The 25178-nt window shown below is 39.2% G+C and overlaps 1 protein-coding gene across 1 annotated transcript in view; it reads left to right on the forward strand.

Annotated features, from left to right (window-relative positions):
- The window catches only part of LOC148010809 (uncharacterized), a 69596-nt gene that overhangs the window by 31639 nt on the left and 12779 nt on the right, over nucleotides 1–25178 (forward strand). Inside the window, exons 2-3 of the mRNA XM_087671302.1 lie at nucleotides 10409–10523; nucleotides 10720–10788. Coding sequence (XP_087527428.1) covers nucleotides 10409–10523; nucleotides 10720–10788 — 184 coding nt within the window. The remainder of the gene's footprint in view (nucleotides 1–10408; nucleotides 10524–10719; nucleotides 10789–25178) is intronic.

The following is a 25178-nucleotide window of genomic DNA, read 5'->3' on the forward strand; positions in this document are numbered from 1 at the left end:
GGGTAAAAATTTATCCAATTTCTCTTCATTTCTTGGGTCAAATTTGGGGCTTTTGCCCAATTCCACCAATCATACTATTTGACTGCTGGCCCTATTTTTTCTCGACATTGAAGACAATTTTATTATTTCGGCATATTATTGGGTGAATTTTCAGTATATTCTGCTGTTGTCCACATTATTGGAGCATTTTCAACCATTAATCTCTGATTTTAGCATTGCTGATTACCACCTTGATCGGGTAATATTCTATTTCTGAAAATAATTATTTTTGCATATTTTTTTCTCTCCTCAGCAGGTAAAAAACAAAAAAAAAAAACTTCATATTATTTGACTTTATTGAGGAGACAACATCTCTTCTATAAGTGATTTATTATTATTCAGGCATTTATTGTCTCTCTTTTCACTTGGAAAATATCATTTTATTGTTGACCACAAGCTTGATGGCACCACTTACCCGATGTGGGCATACATGATGTGAATGTTCTTGTTGCAAAGAATCTATGGCATGTTGCAAATGGCACCGAGCAAAGGCCGACTTCTCCAACACCAGTACCACCTCTCGCTTCCACATTGCAAGGTGACTCTCATGATGCCAAATCATTTTCCTCTTCTACAATGCCTCCCACCCCACATTAGATTCGAGGGATAGCCATAATGCCCAAGCACATGCCTTGATTGCTTTATTTGTGAAGAGCTCTATCATTCCACACATCTAATCATGCGAGAGATCCAAGAAAGCATGGGAGAAGCTTGCATCATCATATCAAGTGTGCAATGAAGTGTGTGTTGCTTACCTTTTTAGTAGATATGTCAATTCATGGCTAAGTCTGTGCATGTGATTCATTGGGCTAGGGCACCAAGTAATGTCCTAGATTATTTAGACATTTTATATGGCATTTTATGGTGGCTATTTTAGTAGTGTATGCTATCTGACGACCGGCATTAAATGCTGGGAAACCTCCTATTGTTTATGGCATTATTTTTGCCTATTTATTCCAAGCACTCCTCCACAGTCATCACATTTGTTATCTGTTAGGTTCTGGTGGAGGGAGAGGAGCAGATGTCAATGCCTTCACAGCTAATGACTCACATTGTTTTTGTATTGTCTCATATCTTGATATGTGGATTCCATTTACCGAGCATCTCTTTGCTTCTAAGTTCTTTGTGCAATGTTTCTCTTTCCTTTGTCTCTTGTGTTCAACAGTCTATTACAGCAATTTTCCGCGCTTCTATCATTGCATCCACTTTTGACATAGTATTAGATTGCAAGATCATTGTTTTTGTTGCTGTTTTACACTATTTCGGTCTAGTTTTTAACTTTTCATCTGCTGATTGGACCTCTTTCTGAATTCTGCGACTAATTTACAGCGTGGGTGACCTTCCTCTGCTAAATTTCGGCCTGTTTTTCTGCTATTTTCTCAGCGTTTTGCAATCTGCCATTTGCATTATTGTTTTTTGGGAGTTGTTTCAGGGTTAGGGGGTTGTTATTGACCTTCCACATCTGCGTTTTGGGGAGAGCAGGCTGAGGCGATCTCTTTGCCTATAAGTTGACTGCATTTATTGCAGTTCCTAATTGTTGTTTGTCATCGGCATGTGCGTTTTGCTTTTTTGCTTCTATGCAAGGCTAGGTGATAGGTTTCAGGCTGGTTCTGGCTGTGTTTTGGTTCGTCTTTTTCCCTTCTGATACACTGCTTCGCTTTAGAGAAGGTTCACGTGCATCCAATTGTCATATTATTATCACTACACTTTGTTTACTGTTGATATCTTCTCTATGTGCTTTCTTTACTGCTTTGAACTTGTGTAATCCTTGTGAGTTTGCATTTTTGGCATACTTTTCTCCTTGAAGATCCCTTGTCTTTCTTCATCTTCTCTGTATCTTCCTCATCATGGCTCCTCTGGTATCTCCTCCTAATGATCAACATGCAAACATTATTTACTTATCTGTGTTATGTTGGAGACTTGCTTTGTTCAGCTTTAGGTTTCACCGAGGATGCTATCTCTTGGTGCTTTAAATGTTTTAGTTTTAGAGAGGGGTGCCATACAACGGAAGAAGAAGTTTCAATGCTATTATTGTGGCAAGTAAGGACACCTTCGGAAGGACTGTAGTACATTAGCAGCTTTTCGGAAGGAGCAAGTGAGGACAGCGATAAAGGGTGGCGACTCTCTTGGCAAGTCTTCCTCCTCTCCAGGTCCAGGTTTAGGCTCCCGCTATGCGGCCCGAGCAATGGCTGCAAGGGCCTCCCTTTTGGGTTGCTAGTATAGATGATGCAGTTATCTCTCACAACTCTATAGTACCAAAGAGGGAGTGTGATGCATCGATTGAAGTCTTCCCGATTCAAATCCCGGAGTTGGGATTGACATCCAGGTTCATGATGAGCTAGTTCTTTTTGACAGAGAGTGGGATTGGCTCCTAGTTTGAGGCTTGAGCTCACATGAGGGGACACTTTGGTAGTCTAGCCAAAGATGGGGAATCCATGGTCACATATGTTCAAAGGCGTTTTTGATAGGCTGGTCTTATATGCTACTACGAGACATTCTTGATAGATATTGAAAGTTGCTATGATTCTTCTCTATTTTCAAGAGCTGGTATGATTGACATCGACATCAGGTTCTCTATGAGGCACCTTGGTGGTGGCTTGTGCACCTATTGCTTGGGTATCCATGGTTCTACTCTGGTGGTCCTTGTTGTATATACTATGATGGGATTTTATCATTGTATATTGTATTGTTTCAAATCACCCATAATTTGGGAGAGGGTGTTAGTAGATGTGTTAGTTCATGGCTGAGTGTGTGTATGTGATTCAATGGGCTAGGACACTAGGTTATTTTCTAGATTATTTAGGCATTTTATGGTGGCTATTTTGGCATTTTATGCTCGCTGACCAGCATTAAATGCTAGCCAACTTGCTGTCGTTATGGCATTATTTTTGCCTATTTATTCAAAACACTCCTCCACAGTCATTACATTCATCCTCTAACAGGTTCTGGTGGAGAGAGAGAAGTAGGTGCTAGTGCCTTCATAGCTGGTGACTCACATTGTTTCTGTACTGCCTCATATCTTGGTATATGGATTCCATTTCCTGAGCATCTCTTTACTTTTGAGTTCTTTGTGCAGTGTTTCTCTTTCCTTTGTCTCTTGTGTTCAGCACTCTTGTGTTCTACTCTGGTGGTCCTTGTTGTACATACTATGATGGGATTTTATCATTGTATATTGTATTGTATCAAATCACCCATAATTTGGGAGAGGGTGTTAGTAGATGTGTTAGTTCATGGCTGAGTGTGTGTATGTGATTCAATGGGCTAGGACACTAGGTTATTTTCTAGATTATTTAGGCATTTTATGGTGGCTATTTTGGCATTTTATGCTCGCTGACTAGCATTAAATGCTAGCCAACTTGCTATCGTTATGGCATTATTTTTGCCTATTTATTTCAAACACTCCTCCACAGTCATTACATTCATCCTCTAACAGGTTCTGGTGGAGAGAGAGAGGTAGGTGCTAGTGCCTTTATAGCTGGTGACTCACATTGTTTCTGTACTGCCTCATATCTTGGTATATGGATTCCATTTCCTGAGCATCTTTTTACTTTTGAGTTCTTTGTGCAGTGTTTCTCTTTCCTTTGTCTCTTGTGTTCAGCACTCTATTATGATAATTTTCCATGCTTTTATCATTGCATCCACTTCAACTCACCTACATAAGCAACTCGAAGATGTTCATATGGAAGGAGGAGATAATATGGATGCCTATCTCACTGGCATCATGTTGGTCTAGGCTTGGAGCAATTGTGTGATTAATTTAATAGAAAACGAATGAGAATTAAAGAATTAATCAATGCACAATAATACTCAATCATGAATGAGAAACTGTGTATTGACAAGTGAGAGAGAGAGTACAATGCTCGAGGCGATCACATTAAAATAATGCCACACTTATGTGAAAATGAGGCAGGAAGTGTCTTTAAATAATAAAAAATGAAACCCTAACGGCTTAACTGTCATAGTAAACCCTAACCCTAGTGTCACTTAGTGTCTAGGACACTAGGGACAACAACTTCATTTAATGAAACTTTGAAGAGCATCAATGCATGTGCAGCCCATCAGATGGCCTACAAATCCCCCTCCATGAAATGGACGGATTAATCTTGGAAAATGACAGAATCCTAGAAAATGAAAGAAAATATAAGGCCGTGGTTGCACAAGTTCATCCAAGTGGATATAGCAACCTATGACAATATAGAGTATGACAGATCATGGAACAAATGGAATCAAGTTCAAAGATTGCCAAAAAGCTTGGAACTTTGGTCAAGAAAGAGCCTTTGTAAAAATATTGCTAAGTTGTCTTCAGTGGGTATGTAAGACAACTCTATTTCTCCAACTGACATCCACTCACAAACATAGTGGTAATGAACTTCTATATGCTTTGGACGGGTATGAAACATTGGGTTCTGCGTAATGGCCAAAGCACTCTAGTTGTCACTATAAATAAGTGTCGGAGCCATTCGGTGCACATAAAATCTGCAAGTAACTTGCAAACACACTTCACCGTGGTTGTGAATGCTACTATGTACTTGGCTTCACAACTAGCAGTAGCAACTGTAGTTTGTTTCTTGCTGAACCAAGAACAAGAGATGTATCCAAGAAGATGTAGTTGCCACTATGAGAGACACGAGAATCTAAACATCCAACCCAATCACCGTCAGAATATCCATGCAAAGAGAGTGAAGAATCAACCTTGTAGAAAAGGCCAAGATCTTGGGTGTCTTTAAGATACCAAAAGACATGCTTCACTACTTGCCAATGAAATACTGAAGGGCTGTGCATGAATTTGCTCAACTAGCAAATAGCAAAATGAAGAGTAGACCTTGTGTAACATACATAATTCGAGCATCCAACAACTTGCTAATATAAAGCAGTATCAAAGAATTTGCTACCATCATCAGAAGTGAATCTGAAACTAGGCTCCAAGGGAGAGTACACAAGCTTGCAATCCTCAAATTGAAAGCATCGAAGAAGCCGTCCAATATACTTGGACTATGTCATAATGATGCCCCCTTGAACAGTGGCAAATTGGATACCCAAATGATAGTGAAGTAGACCAAGATCTTTTATGGCATTGTAAATCAGCCTTAAATGCTGCAATTTGACCAACATTGGTCCTAGTGACAAGCATGTCATCAACATAAAGCACAAGAATAATAAAATTAGATCCTTGATGTCAAATGTAAAGAGTAGCCCTGGTAGGGCTTTTTGAAATCCAAGATGCAATAGATGAGCACGTTCAGCTTCATTCTATCAAGTGGAACCAAACTTGGGAGTTGGTTCCTTATCCAAAGAAGAGGAAGAAGATTGGTGTGAAGTGGGTCTATAAGACCAAATACCTTGCATATGTGACCTTGGACAAGCATAAGGCATGGCTTGTTGCCACATGATTCTTTTTGCATGCAAGTTTGGATTACTTTGAGACTTTTTCACCCACAACTCAAATATCCACTATTCAAGCTGTCTTGGGTTTAGCGGCTCATCACCATTGGCCGATTTATTAGATGGATGTGAACTGGGCCTTTTTGAATGGCATCTTGGAGGAGGAGATTTATGTCTCGCAGCCTCTTGGTTTTCTTGTATAGGGGAAGGAGAACCATGTTTAGAGGTTGCAAAAGGCTCTCTATGGCCTAACCCAATCTTTATTATAAGGTTGAGGGTGATAGGTGTGTGCTGGTCATCTTGTATATTGATGACCTTATTATCACAGGGAGTAACTCACAAGAGGTTGATCGAACTTAGGAGATATTGCGATAGGAGTTCGACATGACGGATCTTGGGATCCTATACTTTTTTCTTAGTTTGGAGATTTATCAGATGGCACATGGCATCTTTATTTCCCAGCATAGGTACATCTTAGAGCTACTTTTGGAGTTTGGTATGGCTGCGTGTCGGCCTATTTCTTGGCCCATGGGCCCAGAGTCCAAGTTATTGGCAACAGGTGATTCCCTTCCAGATGCTACATGTTATAGGTGCCTTGGTCATTCTTTGATCTGGTTGATTTACATTCAGTTGGATATATCTTTTGTGGTGGCTTTGTTGTCTTCTTTCATGAAGACTCCTACTTAGGTTCAGTAGAGAGCTGCTTTGTGCATTGTGCGCCATCTACAAGGGACTCGATAGTATGGGATCATGTATGGAGAAAGGCCTACTCTTTTTGGATGGAGTGACAGTGATTGGGTAGGTGATGTGGATTTGAGACAGTCCACTATAGGTTTTGCTTTCTCCCTTAGATCGGTAGCTATTTCGTGGAGTACTAAGAAGCGGTCTATTGTGGCGCTTTCTCCTACAAAGGCAGAATACTGTGCTCTTTGTTCTATTTCTATGGAGGTAGTATGGCTCCGGTCAGATGTTGGGAGAGATTGGTTTTTCCAAGACTGGAGCCACTCAGCTCCGTGTGGACAACTAGAGTGCCTTAGTTTTGGCTAAGAACCTTGGGTTTCATGTCGCTTGAAGCACATTGAGGTTCAATACCATTATGTTCGAGAGTAGATTGTGGATTTCGAGTTATTGGTGGTTTACTGTCCCATGGAGGACAACTCAATGGATCTCTTCACAAAGCCTTTGCCCAAGGCTTCCATGTTTCATCACATGAGATTGTTGGGTCTTTGGACACTCCCATGATCTGAGAGGGGGTGTGAGGCTACCTATTTTAGGGTTGTTAGTCTGTCATCTCCTTGTTGCGAGCTCTTGTTAGAGTCTGATAGAGACATGGGAGCTCTGGCATTTTAGTGTGCATTTCTTCTATCTTGGGTCTATGTTTGTCAATTGGTATTTCCCCTTAAAGCCCTTTTGGGGCTGTAAATGGAAACCAAAAATAGGAATGAAGGAGGGAAACTATACTAAATGATGTGGTTCTCAACAGGGTGTAGTTGACATTCCAGCATGTCACGTGGTACTCCATTTGCTGTATTTTCTGTCAGCTGCTACACGCCATCATCTTTGTCAGTAATTGGCACTTGGCTGCTGTAACTCATCACCCTTAGCTCCCATCCACTACATTGACATCATTCTTGGTGGTTTTGCTATATTGAGGATCAGCACATGGAGAACGACACTCTGGCACTCTCTCTCAGCTCACTCCCATGAGAGCCCATGGTTGCTGGGCAGTCTTCACTTCTTGAGCACCCATACACGTATAGCATCTTCATTCATTTCATTACACCATCATTCCTTCATCAATTCTTATTCTCTTTTATGTCTTACATTCTTGTTTAAGTTTACAATGTGTTAGTAGGTGCCATGTCAATCTCTTGACACAACTCCGCATACACTGAAAGGTTGATAGACATGTCACCACAAAAGGATGAGTCCACCTCGTTCTCAAAGAATTCTTGGACTCCTGTATTTTCATCATTGTTAAGTGATGCTGGCTCCAAGCTTTCGATGGCCTCCACCCCTTGCAATATCGACCCCTCTATTTGTATATTGTCTTCATCTATGCTCGAAACATCGCTTTGATCATATACTCTTGCACTTCGAGCAGTTGAAGGTATAACATACCACCATTGAGGTTGTCGGGGGTTTGGATAGAAGATTACCTGTTCACAAACACGTACAAGAGAGTTTAAACTATTGTGACATGTACCATGTCGTAATACAATTAACAAAAAAATGAGTTCATGCACCTGTTCACAATGGGCCGGCAACACAAAGGTGTCATGCAAATCCGTCCATTTTTTTTCGGAATGTGTTTCGAGAAATCTAGATGGACCTCGTCGAATTGTTGCTCTAGCGCCTTCAAGTACCACTTTGAACCATTGCACATGGAATAGTATCATGGAGAAGCTATAGTAATCCATTATAACAATACTTTGCAAGTTTCCAAAATACTCCATCTCATCTATAACCGTTTTTGGATCCGTTCCTCGTCACTGGCTGTCCTGCTCGAACCTTGCCATGATACCACAGTCCATTGTGGAGTGCATTTTGTCAATACGCTCCACGCAGAAATACCATCCGCGTGACCATGCTGCACTATATATTTTGTACTGTACATTGAAATACTCAAATTAGATGTCGCATATAAAATATAAATACGACAAATCCTAAACACCTCATCACCTTTGGACTACATCCCTTTGAGAATTCCCACTCCTTCATTGAGACCTTTGCCCCTTCGCGAGATGCTATGATCAAAGCTCCATGCAACCATCGCGTTGACATGAACCATGGCATCTCCTCCATGCCCTCGGGATATCGAATCGGTCGATGATCTTCGAAAGAGTATCTTGCACATCTTTTGTGAAAACCTTGGTTTGTGCGAGTTTGCATGGGTGACACAAATCTAACTCATAATGTCTTAGACATCTCTTTCTTGGGAGCCTATAGCGCCGTCTTGGCCTTGAGACAGCATGATTCTCTCAAGGAGGACAGTGCATTCTTTCCCTCATCTCTTTCAATTCAAAGATGTTGAGGGGATCATGAACCTAGAGTTCACAAAATTGTTGCATAGAAGGATGCCTAACTACATTCCTCAATAATCTCTGTACATTCTGACAAGAGTTGCTCATTCACTGGAGCATTTAGCTGGTGAGGCTGGCCACCTCTTCACTGAAGGAGGACTTGCCACTTTTGGGATGATTGGTGATCCAACATCTTCATTTTACCCAAGGCCTAGTGTCAGGTTCATATGATCTGTTTATTTTAAGTGAACCGAAACCCCTCTCTATTGCTCCTTCTGTTGTGCAGGAACCAGTCATAAGTGACTATGGAGACTGAGACCAATATCAGTATGTTAATAGAGGAGTCTCTAGAGGCAAAATCATGCCCATAGGTATACCTGATAGTTTAACATTTTATTTCATATGACCATGTTATTGGTGTCTACTCATTCTCAAGTTGCTACCATCCCTTCCTCTTCAAATGATCATTCAGGTTCTCTTCCTTATGCTTTCAGTAGCTTAGGATTAAACTCCACACTTGCATCATCTTCTTCAGGTTTTATTCCTTCTAAGTCTACCACATTAGGCTTAGGATCTTTTGTATCTTCGCCAAGTTATTTTTCTTTTCCACAAGTTATCTTAGATCCTTTGCATCAAGGTGTAAGGCTTTGCTAAGCTTTATATCTTACCCTCAGGTGCATGCTACTCTACACCTTGATACTTTGTTGCCAGGAATGCCACCCCTGCACAACATACTTGCCATCTACCTGCAAGTGAGCACACATGCTTATCCTGGTGTGGCTGTGTTGGATACCCACTCACTTGGATCATGATTCACTATCCATGGCAAGTTAGATGCAGGGATCATGGATTGCTAGTCCTCTTTTCTGTAGCCTATTGTACTCTGCCCCCTGTTGCATATCCACAATGAAGTGGGCAAGCACTAATGTTTTATTGGACATGCCAATTCTTTGAAAACAGTCTCTCTGCCGGGACAGTGTAGGAGCAATGTGTGTGTGTGCAATCCTGAACAACAATGAGGGAAGGAGAAGGCGGTGATTGCTAATGAATCACACAAAACAACCGTAAACCCAAAACACTTATTTTGTGATTGCAAGGCCATCTACGACTCTGCCTTCTTGAATTACTTTGCAAAGATGTGTGGAAACACAAGCTAAACCGGAGACTTAATGAAGTATGGTTGGAGACTTCTGAAAGTAGCTAGTTTGTTTTATCATCTCAAATGGAACACATAGAGGGAGTTTTTGACATCATGCACACAGATGATGCTCCCTGTTTGAGTGAATCTGTTAGCTATTGTTATACTCCTTTGACTCTTTGGTTTAAGGAGACAGCAGAAGCAGAAACAAAGGCACTCAACAAGACTTGGGAATTGGTTCTAGGTTCTGTTGCTTTAGCCCCTTAGAGGGTCTGGATGGCATATTTCAAAAGGACCTGGATGGCTTCTCCTTTTGGTTAAACAACTATATACACCCATGTGAAACTCTGTTTTATGGTAAACAAAAGGCTTGACAATGTTTGAAGGTCTGTTTTGTGGAAAACAAAAACCATATGGCACCAAATGAAATCTCAAGTTGTATTTTTATGTAACGTGTTTATTAGTGAGTTTATCATCTCAAAACACAGAAAGGACTGGAATGTTGAGATTCTGTAAACTGGCATGTACCATATGCGCACAAGAATAATTGCTCCACCTTGCTCGTAAATGCATGCTCAATGGTGCCTTTTGTCTTGTAGAAAAATTGCTCTGTATGGTTTATGCTGCATGTTTGTGTCCTTGAGGAGACTCTCAAGCCTTCTTTTAATGGTATCTGTTTGAAGTTTCATTGTTTTGCTTATTCAACTGTGTGATAATGCTCTAAAAAGCTCTTGTTTTGTTCACTTGTGGTTTCAGTCTTCTTCACAAGACAAAAAAGTTTATGATTTTACAAATTATAATTTATGGTTGCATTCTCTTGGGGTAGTCGAATGTTTCAAGGCAAGCCTGTGACTCTGACTCCCTCTCCAATCAAGGCCATCACTGATATGGTTGAACGTGATGGAACGAAACTTCAAAGAACAAGCCTATCGCTTCCTCAAGTATGTCCGTTGTTTTTAATAAAGAAAAGCTACAGATTTGTGTGTTTGAACTGGCCTCTTCAAAGTTCTTGCATTAGTGAAGGTCAAGTTGCTATATGTAGTGACAGGCTCCAGGTTCCCTCTGGAGTCATGCAGAGCATATTGCTCCCAAGCCCATGTGAGAACAATATGCTAACCTCTTAAAAGTCTTATACAGGATCTAGATGCACGAGTACTAGCAGCATTTGAAAAACTCCGCAATGAGCGTGATAGAGCAGTTAATGAGGTAAGTGTGTTCTAAGAGCCTCATTTCTGATTCTTTATATATGAAGATACTGATTATGTCCATCCTATCTAAAGATGATGGGCTTGACCAATGGATTTGTTGTTCTAATGTGAAATTAGATGCTTGATGGCATGTTTTTGCCCAAGCTGGAAAGCAAGATACTTTATTCTCTGAAAAAGTGCTACTTCTTGTTCTTCAATTTACAAGCTGAATGTTGTGGCCAACATAGTATAATGCTAGTAACTATCCTAAATTGCAGAAGTTTTGTTTTTAAAAACATTTCTCTCTTTGGTAAATGTGTCAAAGTACTTTGCTCTTTATATTAGTGGATCAACATGTTTAGACACATGCAAAGATAATTATGGGCTAACTAAGTGTCCTCTATCCTATCAATATATTGTACATCGTTGTTTCTCCTTTAAAATTCTTACAGTATTTACTACCTCAAGTGTTTTTTACTTTAAGACTGCCATCAAAAGAGTCACGTTTTGTTCATTGTCCCATTTGCTACTTTGTGGCTCAGCACCCCCAAAGTCACTGTCTTGAGGTCCTTAAAGGAGTGCCATGTTGATTGAGAAGACAATGATGAAATGATTGAGTAATGGAACTGACAATCTTGGAGTAAATGCATTTATAATTGTTCATGCTGTTTAAGATGGAAAAGCGAAAATCTAATTTGTAGGATCATGATGCTACTCTAGGAGGTGTCCATCCACCCACGAGTGGCACTAACCATCCAGTCTCTTGAACCATGGACTTGATCTATGCATGGCTTGGACCACTGATCATCATACTATGTTGCTCTTGTACACCTTAGTCACATCTATCCTATTTAGCCATGTGTAATCAATGTACACTGAATTGTGAACTACATGGCCCATCTCTCCTTAGTGAGGAATCAAGATGCAAATACTTCCCCAACTACTGCTATTGGATTCACATAAGGAAATGAACCAAAAAATAAACCGAAAGAGGGGCCAATTACAAAGCACTCTTGAAGGGGAGTGTTAAATAAGTTTGCAGAGGGTACTAGTTGCCCTCTCTCAAGCACCATTTGCCATAATCCCCCCTATGACTGGATGGACTAGGAAGTTGCTGCCATGATGATAAGAGAAAATCTTGGAAAATTGGACCCTAATGGCTCTTTCACCACAGGACCAATCACAAACAAACGAATCCACTAGAGGATGCTTAGTAAGGATGCTCTCTAATGAGAACGCCCTCTAGAGATACACCTTGGAATTGAATCCACATAATGAAAGTGTACCAACAATGACCAATGCTATAATTGAAGAATACTTGCTTCGATCTATGAGAGAAATGTCCACAATCCCTATTTTCCCATGAGAAATTGGTAGGTGCTCCAAAAAGAGCATCTCATTATAGAGACTTGTCCGTAAGATGGCTAGGCCTTCTAGGAATCAAAAGCATCATGGAGCTCCTCTCCATGTTATGGATGCCAATAAATCTAGTATCTTCTAGAAACTTCTAAAAGAAATTCGAAGAAAGGTCTAGAGGATTTCTTGGAAGACGCTAGAGCATCAACACTTACGTGATTGCTCATGTAGCAATGCTTATGTCATTGATGATGCCATTATGTTGCATCAATGCTTATATCGGCATTGCTTACATGAGCAATACTTATATCATTGATGATGTCATCATCTAGAAGCTTTCCCTTAATCTTCTCTCTTAACCTCCCCACCTCTTGTATAAAAAGGGGGCTTGTAGTAGCCCTTCAATCTTGTCAACGCCAGTTGTGAGGCTCTTGTGAGGTAAGTCCTCTCTAGCTTCAATATAAGCCATATATCTTCAATTTTTGTCTTGTCTTGTCTAGTCTTTGATCTAGTCTTGTATCAAAATCTTGCTTTGTATCGAGAATCTAGTCTTATTGTAAATACTAGTGTATCAATCTTGTTTCAAGTACATTGGTTTAATTTCTCTTCTTGCAATAAAAGATCAAGTTCTTTGTCTTTAAGTTAATTCCTTGTAAGTTGTGAGGTGACAATCCTTGTCCTTGTCAAGTTCTTGTCACCCACATAATAATTTGACAAGACTGCATACTTTGATCTTACCTAGTTGTGATGGGTATGGTGATGGATAGTGTCATCACCACCTTGCAAAATATTCAAGAACAAATTCAAGAGTGTAGAAACCTTAGGCTTTGGGGTTAGCTATCCAAGATCTTTAGAATCAACTCCAAGAACTTTGAGAGGCAAGCCTACATCAAGAAAGCCCTTTGACACCTTGTAGCTGCCTTGGTAGCTATAGAAAGGAGTCGAAGGTAAGCCTATTTGAAAAGTCCGAGGGGACTGAATCAATGTTCGGAGGCTTTCTGCAATAGATGCAGTTATTTATTTGCATGCAATCCGAGTGTCATCCTAATGATGCTTCTCAAGAAAGATATAAGGACAATGACATTCGACAATAAATGTGACATTCAACTTACAAAATTGGAGATCAAGTTTGGCTTCTATGGCAAGATTTATGTTGTTCTTGCTCTTTGAGAAGCCGGATTATCAAATGCTTGGGCCATTAAAAATCATTGGCCAAGTGAATCTAGTCACTTATCGTCTTTGGTTATCACAATCCATGAGAATTCACCTAGTATTCAATGTCTCGTCTTGGAGCCTTGCTATATATCCTCAATAAGGGGGAGGAACCTACCACCATCACTATCGGTTGAGATTGAATGACACCTAGAGTACGAAGTCAAGATTGTTTTTTATTCTAGTATCTCTTGTGGAAGACTTGAATATATAGTTATATGAAACGGCACTTAAGAAGGGGTGAAACACCGAAATGGGGTCAAAATCTCCTGAAACACATTTCTTGGACCGAAATGTTTCATAATCCCGAAACTACGCCATGTGGCATTTCAAGCCAAATCTGAAACTTTTCACAAAGCATTTCGGGACATAAGAAGTCTCCATGGAATGGGATGCAATATTTATGGTCAAAAATTGAAAATTTGTGCCCTTTTAAGAAAACATTATTTATTTTAGGTCACAAATGTGCCATTTTGAGTATAGATCAAGTGAAATCGGATCAATCATTTAAGTGACAACCTTTACAAGCAAAAAGGGACCCACCCTTTCAATCATGACCTTTCATAAAAGCAAAATTGTGGTTCTTCCACATATGGACATCAAAAGTGAACAATTGAAACAAGGATCGTGGCCACTGTTTGGTTCCAACTATAGTGTGTCAATCAATACCAATACTTATGAGAATCAATTATGACCAATAGAGACTTTGATATCTCTCTCTCTCTCTCTCTCTCTCTCTAACTAAGAACTTCTATCTTATAGCTTCATCATTATCTTTTAACTTATAATTATGATTTTGCATATTGATAAATATAAGTTTTTAAAAGAAAAGTCTTTAAACCTTAATAACTAGGATATCATGTAACATTCGTCTTGCCTTGATGATGTGGCGTTTCAGTTTCCGTTTTGGTCCCCTTTGAAAGTTCCTGTTCTTGTTCCTGTTCCCATTTTTCTTCCCGTTCTAAAGTTTTCCTCAACTATGCTTGAATAGCTTGTACATTGGAGGGGCTACGATGCTAGTGAGTAAACATGGGAGCTAGCCTTTAGCCTTTATTGAGCACCTGCTAAAGTAAAGGAATTTCATTGATGACGTACATTGAAGCCAAGAGATTTACTAAGAAATCCTACTGCTCCTCATGGAACTTGTTTCTAAAGGAGAGGGTAATATCATGGACACCGAGAAATCTAGTATCTTTTAGAAACTTTTAGAAGATTCAAGTAAGTTTTAAAAAGAAGACTCCTTGGAAGACTCTAGAATATCAATGCTTACATAATTGCTTATGTTAGCAATACTTATGTGATAATGTCATCATGTTGCATCAACACTTACATCAACACACTTATGTCATTAATGATGTCATCATCTACAAGCTTTTCCTCAACCTCCTCTCTTGACGTTATCAACTCTAGTATAAATAGGAGTCTTGGGTTACATGCCCTTTGGTCTTGCCAATACCAACTATGAGGCTTTGGTGAGCTAAGTCCTATAAGTTATGCCGCACAGGTACTTGATGGTATTTGGTGCTAGTTGTTGTCCTAGGCCATTCATTTGGCCATAAGTGTTAGTTGGTAACACTAGAAAAGTGACATTTAATGATACCTAACGCCAACAAATTATTTTTTGGATACTGAAATAATTGTTAGATTAATTTTTCGTATTTAAAGATTGAGAATTAATATTTAATTATGGATAATGCTGGAAAAACCATTTGGAAAGGCTGCCACTTGTCAAAAATGCCCATGTAAGATTGAAAAACATCTCTAGAGATTTGAGAGAGGCATTTTAGCGTATTTAGCTTGCAAGAGGGAGAAGATGCTGTTGGTCTGATCTACAGTCATTGGAGGAACTTTTGAGATAGCCAAGGGCAAGAAAAGACCAATCAACAACAGTTGACAGCATCTACAGGCTGTTGAGGCATGGTAGCATCAGTAAATAACTGATTTTCTTCAGTTCTTTGCGAAGAAAGTTTGATTTTTCTCTCTCCTCAGCATTCTTTCACATCTCCCATCCTTTCTACCACCTTGCTCCAAAGATTATAGCATTGAGATCACCAGAAGCTGAGAAACCAAAAATTGCAAGACTTGAATTTAACAGGGTTGAAGTTGTTTTCAGTCAAACTCAAGTGAAGGGACTAGCAAATCAATGAGTTTAAGGCATTTTCCATCTCCATCAAAGCGAGTGAAGGCCAAATGACTGCCCAAATCAAGGGGCAAATCTAATTGAAGACTATCTATTCTATTATTTTTTGTCCAAGATAATCAAGTTTTAAAAAAAGAAAATCATACCAATATGTACCATACCTTATAAATCTTAAGGTACCATTTAGTATTGTATTTTATCATACTGTACGGTATCACACCTTTTGTACTTGACAACTATGATTACTGTATAAATGCCGGCAGTTGCCTTGTAGCTTGTGGGCTACTTGTAAGCAGTTTTTTAAGACAGAATTCAACTCGAAAACTTGCTAAATTTGTATTTGACAAACTGTGGCTGCAAACTACAAATCAGATGCCTCTTGCTCCAATGCAATCTCTAATGTTGATGATTACCTCCATTTGCCTTGTCTATACCACCTTGTTCATCCCCACCCATCGCCATCTTGAAACACAAAGCCCTTTGTTGTCATTGGCATTTTCTTTCACTACCATCCTATGGCATTGGTGACCACCTCAATCACACTCTACTTCGTGACCTTTTGAAGGACATAAACTTTAAAGGAGAAAATATAAGGATTAAAGCTCTTTGAACCTTAGAAGCATGAATACTATTAAGCTAGTAAGTTAACATTGTGTTGCCTATTCTTGGTTTCTCCATTTCTATTTAAGTGATTGGCTACAAAAAGTGTGTAGGCTTGGGGGAGAGCGGCAAAAAAGGGCTTGTTTTTTCGTACTAAATCATATGAATACATACGGTACAGTACTGTACGGATCGTACCATACAGATCAGTCTGTACTATGTACAGAGATAACCCTGACAGTAATCAATGACCTCTATACATGTTTTGTTTGATCAATTCAGCATCAGATTGATTCAGCCCATATGTTGCTCTGCTGGCTATCAAGAAAACTAGTAGTATTCAGAGTACTTTGTACAAAGTACTAGACAGGTGTCCTTTTTACGAGAGATTGTGGATTCGACCTTAGTTTCTATAATAAAAGCTTGCTTTTCAATACCAGCATACAAATTATATATAGGGTTGTATGTATTATAATTTTGTATTTATTAACACAGGCTGCAGTGCAACATGTAGACACCACCATAGCCTTCTTTTCCAAGTGCAGATCTGCCATGATGAGAATAGAATACATAAGTATAGGATGTGTTTTCCACCTAGTCATAGGCTCATATGGACCTGATCTTACTATTGTTGGATCTCCATTGTATTTTGGAAGGGGTCAGCTGTACCTGTTGGTGTCACCAAACATTCTGGGTTTGATTCCTTTGAACTTGACCTTTCCACTGACCATTATTCCACACTAGTTGTTGTGCCCACCATATAGTCACATGTATCATGTAGAGGCACACATCATCCATGTACATTGTATTACATATATGTGACAAGGGATTCCGGAGTTTAGAATACAGATCTTGTGCACATGGCAGATCTTATACATATGGATTTAATAGAGCAAGAGATCCATCAGTTACCTAAGATCAGTCTTCGAAATTGCATCCATCCAATTCAAAGGTAAAAAAGCTTCTTTAAAGATATCGGAAAAGTTAAAGTGGCATTTTTATTGGCCTAAGATGTGCCGCATGTATTCAACATCTTCAATGAAATTTCCAATCTATTAGAAAGTTAAGATTCTGCACGGACAGCGAGCAGGGTTGTTACAACTTGTCCATTGCACATGGTGTGTTTCAAAGATATCAGTATGGACTTTGCGACAAACCTTCCACAACTATAGGGTCTAGGAACAATACGTGTCTTATGATTGTGGCGTAGTTTCCTGAGTCTGGCCTCTTTTTGGTGGGCTGGGAAAGCTTTTGCAAATGACCCCTTTGTGTTTCTTTGAGCTGAAAAAAGCAACAGGGACCAGGCCTAGGGCAGCATAGAAGTTAGCTTCATCTTTGCTTTCAGAGACACAAGCATGCCCTATCAGCTGCATAGAGGCTATTTGACAGTTTGCGTTGGCAAGATCATGTTATTCTGCAAGGTATTATCACTAGAATGTATGGGTTATCCTATTAGAGTGGAGGTAACACAAGTGCTTTATTGGAATAAATGCCTAGTCATGGTAAAGGTAAATCAGCTTATTTGATGCATATTCACCTTATCGTCATGGAGGAAGGGATGTGAAGTGAGCCTTCCGTGTCCGAGAGGTTGGTGAATACTTGATTATACACAAATTACAGCAAGCAATAAATTCATATAAATGGAATACAAATGTTATCGATTAATCTTGGACAGTAGACTCAAGATTGGCATTTGGAAGGAGTATAGTGAGATTGCTCCAATCTCCTCCAAAATTCATTGCTAGTTGCTATCAAATGTGATCAATAAGCCTTCAATCTGATTTGCCCCTTGATCTAATAGGGGATTGGCCTCCGGTTAAAATGAACCCCGAATTCGGGATGGGATATTCTCGTGGAATCTCTGAAAATCTTTGAATTCCAGCTGCTGATTTCAAGTATTAGACCTTTGATTTATTGGCACAAGTCCCAAGGCAGTTGGTAACCTTTAATTTTTACAGCAGCAAACGCTCATGCTGTCCACCTTCAATGGCTGAATTTTGATGGAGATGGCTGAGATTTGTCCAGGATGGCTGAGAACTTACTGAAAATTGTTAGAAAATGCTGAGGGGAGAGAAAATTCAGAATACACATGGGAATGTTTTGTCAAGTGGCAGACTTCTAACTGAAATTTTCAGCCATTTAATTAATTTTCAGAATTAATAAATTTAAAAAGTCATGTCACCACCAGTACACTTGACCAATATAACTTGTTATAACTTTTGCCTTTGACACCCTTTGCAAACTTTGGATCCTTGGCTTCTCATTGTGACTAAATTGACTTGCACATCACATGTGTACCCCACACACACATATTTGATTAATATCTAAGCCAAATGCTAAGCAAAGCTTTAAAAAAACATGTCCCTTTGACAAACTTCTCCTTTGAAATCCTTGCAATCGTCCTTGATTGCATTGTAATGTGCCGAAAGCAAAAGATATTACGTTGAAATTTCCATTAAGCATCCTAGTAAAACAACATTGGGTGCTATTTCTTAACCATGGTACTGCAAAACACTTGCTGAAAATTTCCAGCCAGCATAAGCAAAACATAATACACAAAAAAGAATACAAATTTGCTGTCCGAATCTCATGGAATTGCATCCATGAATAGAGTACCACAAATGTTTTGACCAAACAATCATAGAGCATAAACCAATGCTGAACTATCAATGGTATCGTATAACACTCTACTGTCCATAAGAACTAGATGAATACCATTGAAAATTGATGAACATCCACGTAAACTAGCAAGTGATAACGAACCTTTGATGATCATAATTTGATACAAAAATATAAATCTAGAGTCACAATGGAATGTATATGCACATGCATACCAATTACAATGACTTGTACAGTGAATAGTGATCCCATGGTAGACATATTGTGAGCAATAGTGCCTTCGATGCATGTTGAATACATCCGAGCAGAGCCACTATACACTAGAGATGTCCATGACCGGAGGAGTAGAAGTGCTATCTTCCCCTCAAGCATTAGGCAATCCTTTGGACCCTTACTTTGCTGAGCTTGATTGAGTCCATTATAAAGTCGATTCTAACTAAAAAGCATTGAGGTAAAGTTGCAATAATTGACAAGGGTCTATCAAGTCTCTCTCTTCCATTCATTTAGCATTCATTGGTGAATAGCTGTGAAACTTTACCAAATACCTTTTAGAAAATTTACCTTTAATCTTTCCTTATGTGTTGCAATTTGCTTGGTTACCAAAATCTAATCCAGGTCCTCAACCTCAAGTTGAATTTCGGCAGACGTATCCTTTGGCACATTAGCTTGAAAAGACCTTAATAAGTTCACATAAAAGGTATTATGTATTTGGGAGTGTGGAGGTTATTTCAGCCTATATACAACATTGCTGATCTTCTCCAATACCTGAAGAATTCATATAGATGCATATTTAGCTTTGGATACAATCTCTCTTTGCTCTTTATCTTTTTCAGCCTTACCTTTTCAAAATGCAAGTATATATAATTGCCTTATGCAAACTGCAAAGGATGTCTATGGCAATCGATTACTCTCTTTTGCTTCTCTTGTGATCTTTAAAGTGCTTGCTTGATCTTTTGATAAGTTGCATCCATGTTCTCAACATAGCGATCAATCTCAAAGATCTTATGCTTAGTGTGCAAAATAGAAGATACTTTCATGCCACCTTCTACAATCTCAAATGGAGCCTTAGTAGTGAAGCTATGCACTGTATTATTATATGCAAAACTCAACCAAAGGCAAGTACTACTCCCATTGCATCTTATGCTTTGGTACATAGCACCTTAAGAGATCCAAGCCTGTGGAGTTTGCCTCGGATTTATCATCTATTTGTGGATGGAAGGATGAATAAAATTTCAGTGTGGTACCTATATTTTCAAATAACCCTTTCCCAAACAAACTGGTCATTTATGGAGCTTGATCGCTTGTAATCGACTTAGGCATGCCACAATACTTAAATATGTGCTGGATAAAGAATGTGCCATAGGATCAGTCTTTATTTTCTTCCTAATAGAAATGAAGTGGGCTTGCTTGTTGAAGCTATATATGATAGTCTAAATCTTATCATTCCTTGTAGGAATCCTAAAAAAATCAATGATAAAATCCATAGCGATGCTTTGCTAGGGCATATTAGGTATAGGCAAAGGCTACAACAAGTGTGGCATCTTTTGCGTATCATACTTGACTTTTTGACACAATGCACGTGGAGATAAATTGCCCCACATCGTGCCTAAAAGGTAATAGAAAAAGTGCTCCATTTCCTTAAATGTAGCATAAATAACTCTATGTTCTGCATAATGAGAAGCATTACTCATTGTCATCACCTTTGGCCTCAATTGCTTCGTGACACACAATTGTCCATGCATCATTAAAAGGCCATCTCTAAGTACATAATGCTCAGGCCTCTAACCATTGCATAGTTGATCATAAACATTAGCAAAATCAGAATTAGTAGCATAGCCATATTGACAACCAAAATCTGAGGTTTAGAAGACATTGCCTTGGCCACTACATTCTTTTTGCCATCTATATGTACAATTTGTAAACGAAACACAGAGAGGAAGTTTTTCCATCTCTTATGTTCCTCACACAACTCGATTTGAGCTAGAAAGTAGTGCAATGTTTGATGATCTATCTGTATAGTGAAATCATCTCTCCACCATGGAGAACACGGATCTCATAGAATACTACATGACCATCCTACATTAAAAGAGCCCCAATTCCGGTTGCACAAGCATTATATTGTACTATGAATGACTTTCTAAGATTTGGCAACACAAGCACTAGATCTAAAGTCATATTTTCCTTTAATTTTTCAAAGGCTGAAATTTTCACTGTGTTATTCATGCAAGGCTTCCCAATGATGGGTTTGATGGGCTGTACATGCCCCTTGCATGCCATGCTAATCTCTCCATAGGCCCCATCTTCTCATCTTTGATGCCTTGATGGGCAGCCAAGTTTGTAGAGATAAAATTCACTCATGCACCAGCATGAAAGAATATCAAAGCATATTGATCTCTTTCCCCCATGCTCTGTAAAAGCTCAATAGTAGCTTCCGTAGTCGGCTTATCACTTAGCACATTAGGGACTAAACCAAGTGATGTTTTAAGATTTTACCCTTTGCTTCCTCTTTGCTTTCAGTCTTTTCAGTTTGCTGTCTATTAGGACAGCTCCTAGCCATCTGTCCCTTTTGGTCATAGATGAAGCATTTATTTGTAGCCATTAATTCTTTACCTTGGGCAGCATTCTTTCATGTCCTTGCTATTTTTGCCTAGCCTTGGAAGTTTGCTTTGGTGACCTATCCTTGTTACCCTTGAAGCCTAAAGATTTCCCACATAGGAAAGCATCAGTAGGACATGGTGTCTCAATGAGTTGTGACATGGTGATCACAGTGGTCTTAATGCAAAATTCATGATTCTCTTTGGGCAGCCCACAACAATACCTTTCAATCTATTGAGAAAGGGGGACGTCACGATAAGAAGTGATAGGCAGCAACAACTCCCAAAACTTCTTATTATATTGTTCCAAATTTTTGCATGGCAATGCATTCAAGTTATGTTGTAGGGTCATTACATCAACTTCGAAGGTGCTCGTCAACCAAGTAGAAGTAAACAATTGCTTAAACTAAATCCATATTAACGCTACTCTACCTTGCATCAAAACTTAAAAGTGTGGACCACCATTGCAATACATTTCCTTTCAGAAAAGAAGTTATCTTTTGGATTTTTGACGACTTAGTGAACTTTCTTCCTAAGTAGGGCCATATCTGAATGAAAGTCAAGGCTTTCAATCTATCTTGTGCCCCACTAACATCCTCAAACTTCATTGCTTACTACTCTCATCATAGTCTTTTGTTTTGCCTTTCGTTGCCAAGTTATCATTGGAAGGTGGCTACAAAAAGGGTACACTTGTTGTAGGAACATTTTGATCAGCATTAAATGGTGCATTTGCACGACTAGTAGTTGTTTCATGAGTCCCAAACATATCAAGCTGCATACATGCACTAGCAAACATACTAATTTGGGTCTCATACGTCATGCCAACATTGGTATACATTGGGTTTTGCATTGCAATTGCCATACTTGGATACATTGGGCCTTGCATATCCTGCATAAGTGGCTGCATACGATGTACATTTGGTCCATGCATTCCCATAGCTAAAGCATTACAAGCCATTGCTTGGAGGGTGACCCACATTAGCATGTATGCCTTGCTATCTCATTGGATTGACACTTCCAAGTTGGGTTTACATTTGCACTTAATTGCCCCATCAGCACCAATTTCTTTCATTCATTGCCTACATTTGGAACATCATGAGGCTGCATAGGCTCTTCTTTTGATACATCTTGCTGCTCCAAATCTCTAGAAGACAACTTTCTCTTCTTGCTTTTGCTGTCCTTCTTTGATGAGTTCAATAATTGGGTAAATTGAGGATTATTTGTCAATTGCGCGAATATATTGTGTGCTGTCCTCAATCGATCCTTGAACTTGTCATCATATTCTAGGACCCACGTTTTGGTCTACAACATTATTAGCTTGCTACCCATACTAAGTGCCTTAGGCAATGCATTTCCCCCTTTGTCTTGTGAATCGTCCAATAGAGCCATCTCACTGTATGAAGACATGCTTGCTGTAGCACTTAGCTGATTACAAATTCAGTATGTGTGCAACGCTTTTGACTTCCAATTAAGTGCCATGGGCTCACCAATTCAAGGGAGTTGATGGTATCTTGGAAGTGGAGCCATGATCTCCGAAAGGGCGGCGAATGACTTGATTATACACTAGGCACAACAAGTAATAAATTCACGTAAACTGAAGTCCAAATGTTATTGATTAATCTTGGGTAGTAGACTCGCAGTTGGCCCAAAAAATGGTGTCTCTTGGGCATAGTTGTCAGGTATGAAATATATGATATGGTACGGTACGATATAATACGGTATTAAATGGTACCTTGTGATTTTATAAGGTACAGTACAATATTAGTACGAGAAAATTTTTTAACATGTTAAAAAAAAACCATCAATCATTAAATGATAAAGTGAAAATAGCCATTTCATTACAGAATAAGATGAATAGATGAGGGTGGCCATTGTGGTTGTATAGACTATGCACAACATGCGATACAACTAGAGTCTAGTACATGCATAGTCCACGGATAATGCATCATAGTGACATGTGCATACAATGATAGTAGATACAAAAAAGAGAGACATGTGAATCTATGATGAGGCAATACTATCATCATCATCAAAACCATTTGATTGCTCATCAAGAGAGTGTGAAGATGACTTCTTAGCATTGGATGATGAGACATTCTCATACTCATCCTCATTGATGAGGTTACCATCATCATCACATGATGGCTCCCTAGGTGCCAGCTATGTAGGCAAGGGGGGGATATCATGATGAGGCACGAGATGTGAGCTACTAGAGCCTTGTCTTACATATGTTTGCAAGCCACTTGAACCACCTCTCCTCGATATCGGAGGGCGCCAAATGACCATGCCCTTGCTACCATCTACTCGAACTCCTTGCCCACAAGTATGCTTACTGTGAGTGTCATGTATATTTGCTGCTATAAGGTCTCTATAGAGCTCCACAAAAATCATCTCCTCCTCGTTCACCTCTTGATGTATAGTTGGAAGAGTATTGCTTGCATAGTTGTGAGGTACGAAAGATACGATACGGTACGGTAATATAAAATACGGTACTAAATGGTACCTTAAGATTTTATAAGGTACAGTACGATATTAGTATGAAAAAAAATAACTTGATTATTTTGGATTAAAGATAATAGAATAGATATTTCAAGTCTAAATAGCAATGCTGTTAGAGTATATAAGATGAGTACTGGGAGGGTAACTTGCCAAAACCTAATGTTGCATGCGTAACATGTGCTACTGCTACCTACAACTTATAACTACATAGATGGGAGTGGATACATCATACATGCATGATCATACACATAAGAGAAGTGTGAGCTTGAGAGAGGGAAGATTGAGAGAAATTGTTTGAATCTCAAATAACCTAATCTCATGGGAGAATCATATTATAATAAGGAGCATTTAGCTCATCTCAAAGTGCAGTTTGAATGGGAAAGATGTATCCATTAAGTTGGTACCTTATGGTACTAATACGTAAGGTACGGTACTTAAAGTATGGTATAGTATCAAACCTTTCGTATGTGGTACTAGTGCAACTATAGTTGAGAGAGAGGAAGAGGCTAGAGAGAGAGAGAAAGAGAAGGTTGAGAGAGAGAGAGAGAGAGAGAGAGAGAGAGAGAGGAGAGGCTTGAGAGAAAAAGATGGTGTGAGAAGCTTGAGAGAGAGAGAGAGAGAGAGAGAGAGAGAGAGAGAGAGAGTTGGGGGAGAAATAAGAAGGAAAGAAGAAAATAAAAAGAAAGGAGAAAGAAAAAAATAAAGCTGTAGACTTAAAGGAGAGTGGTAAAAAAGTGTATATTTTTTCGTACTAAATCGTACGGATACGTACCGTACCATACTGTATGTATCGTATTGTATGGATCAATCCTCCGTACTACGTACGGAGACAACCCTGGTTGCTCGTCAACTTGAATGTATCAACATTTACCTACACAATGCACGTAAGATTGTAAATGCTATAGTCTAAATTGTAAAGCATAAACTTTAAAGTTTAAAACAACAAATTTTAAATTTTATGGCTAAGTATTTACATGCTTTGGACTACCCATGCTCATCATAGTCCTCATCATGTGTAAGTTAGTGCAGCAATAGACTAGCCGCTCTAATTGTCGTGTGGTAAGCCGATTACGAATCTTCGTGTGAACGAGAGAATAGGTACTCTAGTTTCTCTCACGTGCACCCGAAGAGTAATCCTGAGCAAGGACTCTCATGGCTAAGGGTTGAAGAGTCTCCAATGCGTATCCAAAGTTTTGCCACCAAAATAAAGGCTTCATAAGTGACTCTCTCCTCCAACAAGTTGGAGAAGCAAAAGCCACATGCTCTCTTTGATTCGTATAGCATCCTAGCTCCTCCAGCATTGCATTGTAGTCACCCATAGGGACTACATGAATCAAATAAGCAAGTTGGTCCAAATGGAGCTCTCTATCATCCATGACCGTCGGCAAC

The sequence above is a fragment of the Lygodium microphyllum genome, chromosome 29, assembly GCF_053477565.2.
Source record: "Lygodium microphyllum isolate KBCC chromosome 29, Lygodium_microphyllum_v1.1.10, whole genome shotgun sequence".
Lineage (NCBI taxonomy): Eukaryota > Viridiplantae > Streptophyta > Polypodiopsida > Schizaeales > Lygodiaceae > Lygodium > Lygodium microphyllum.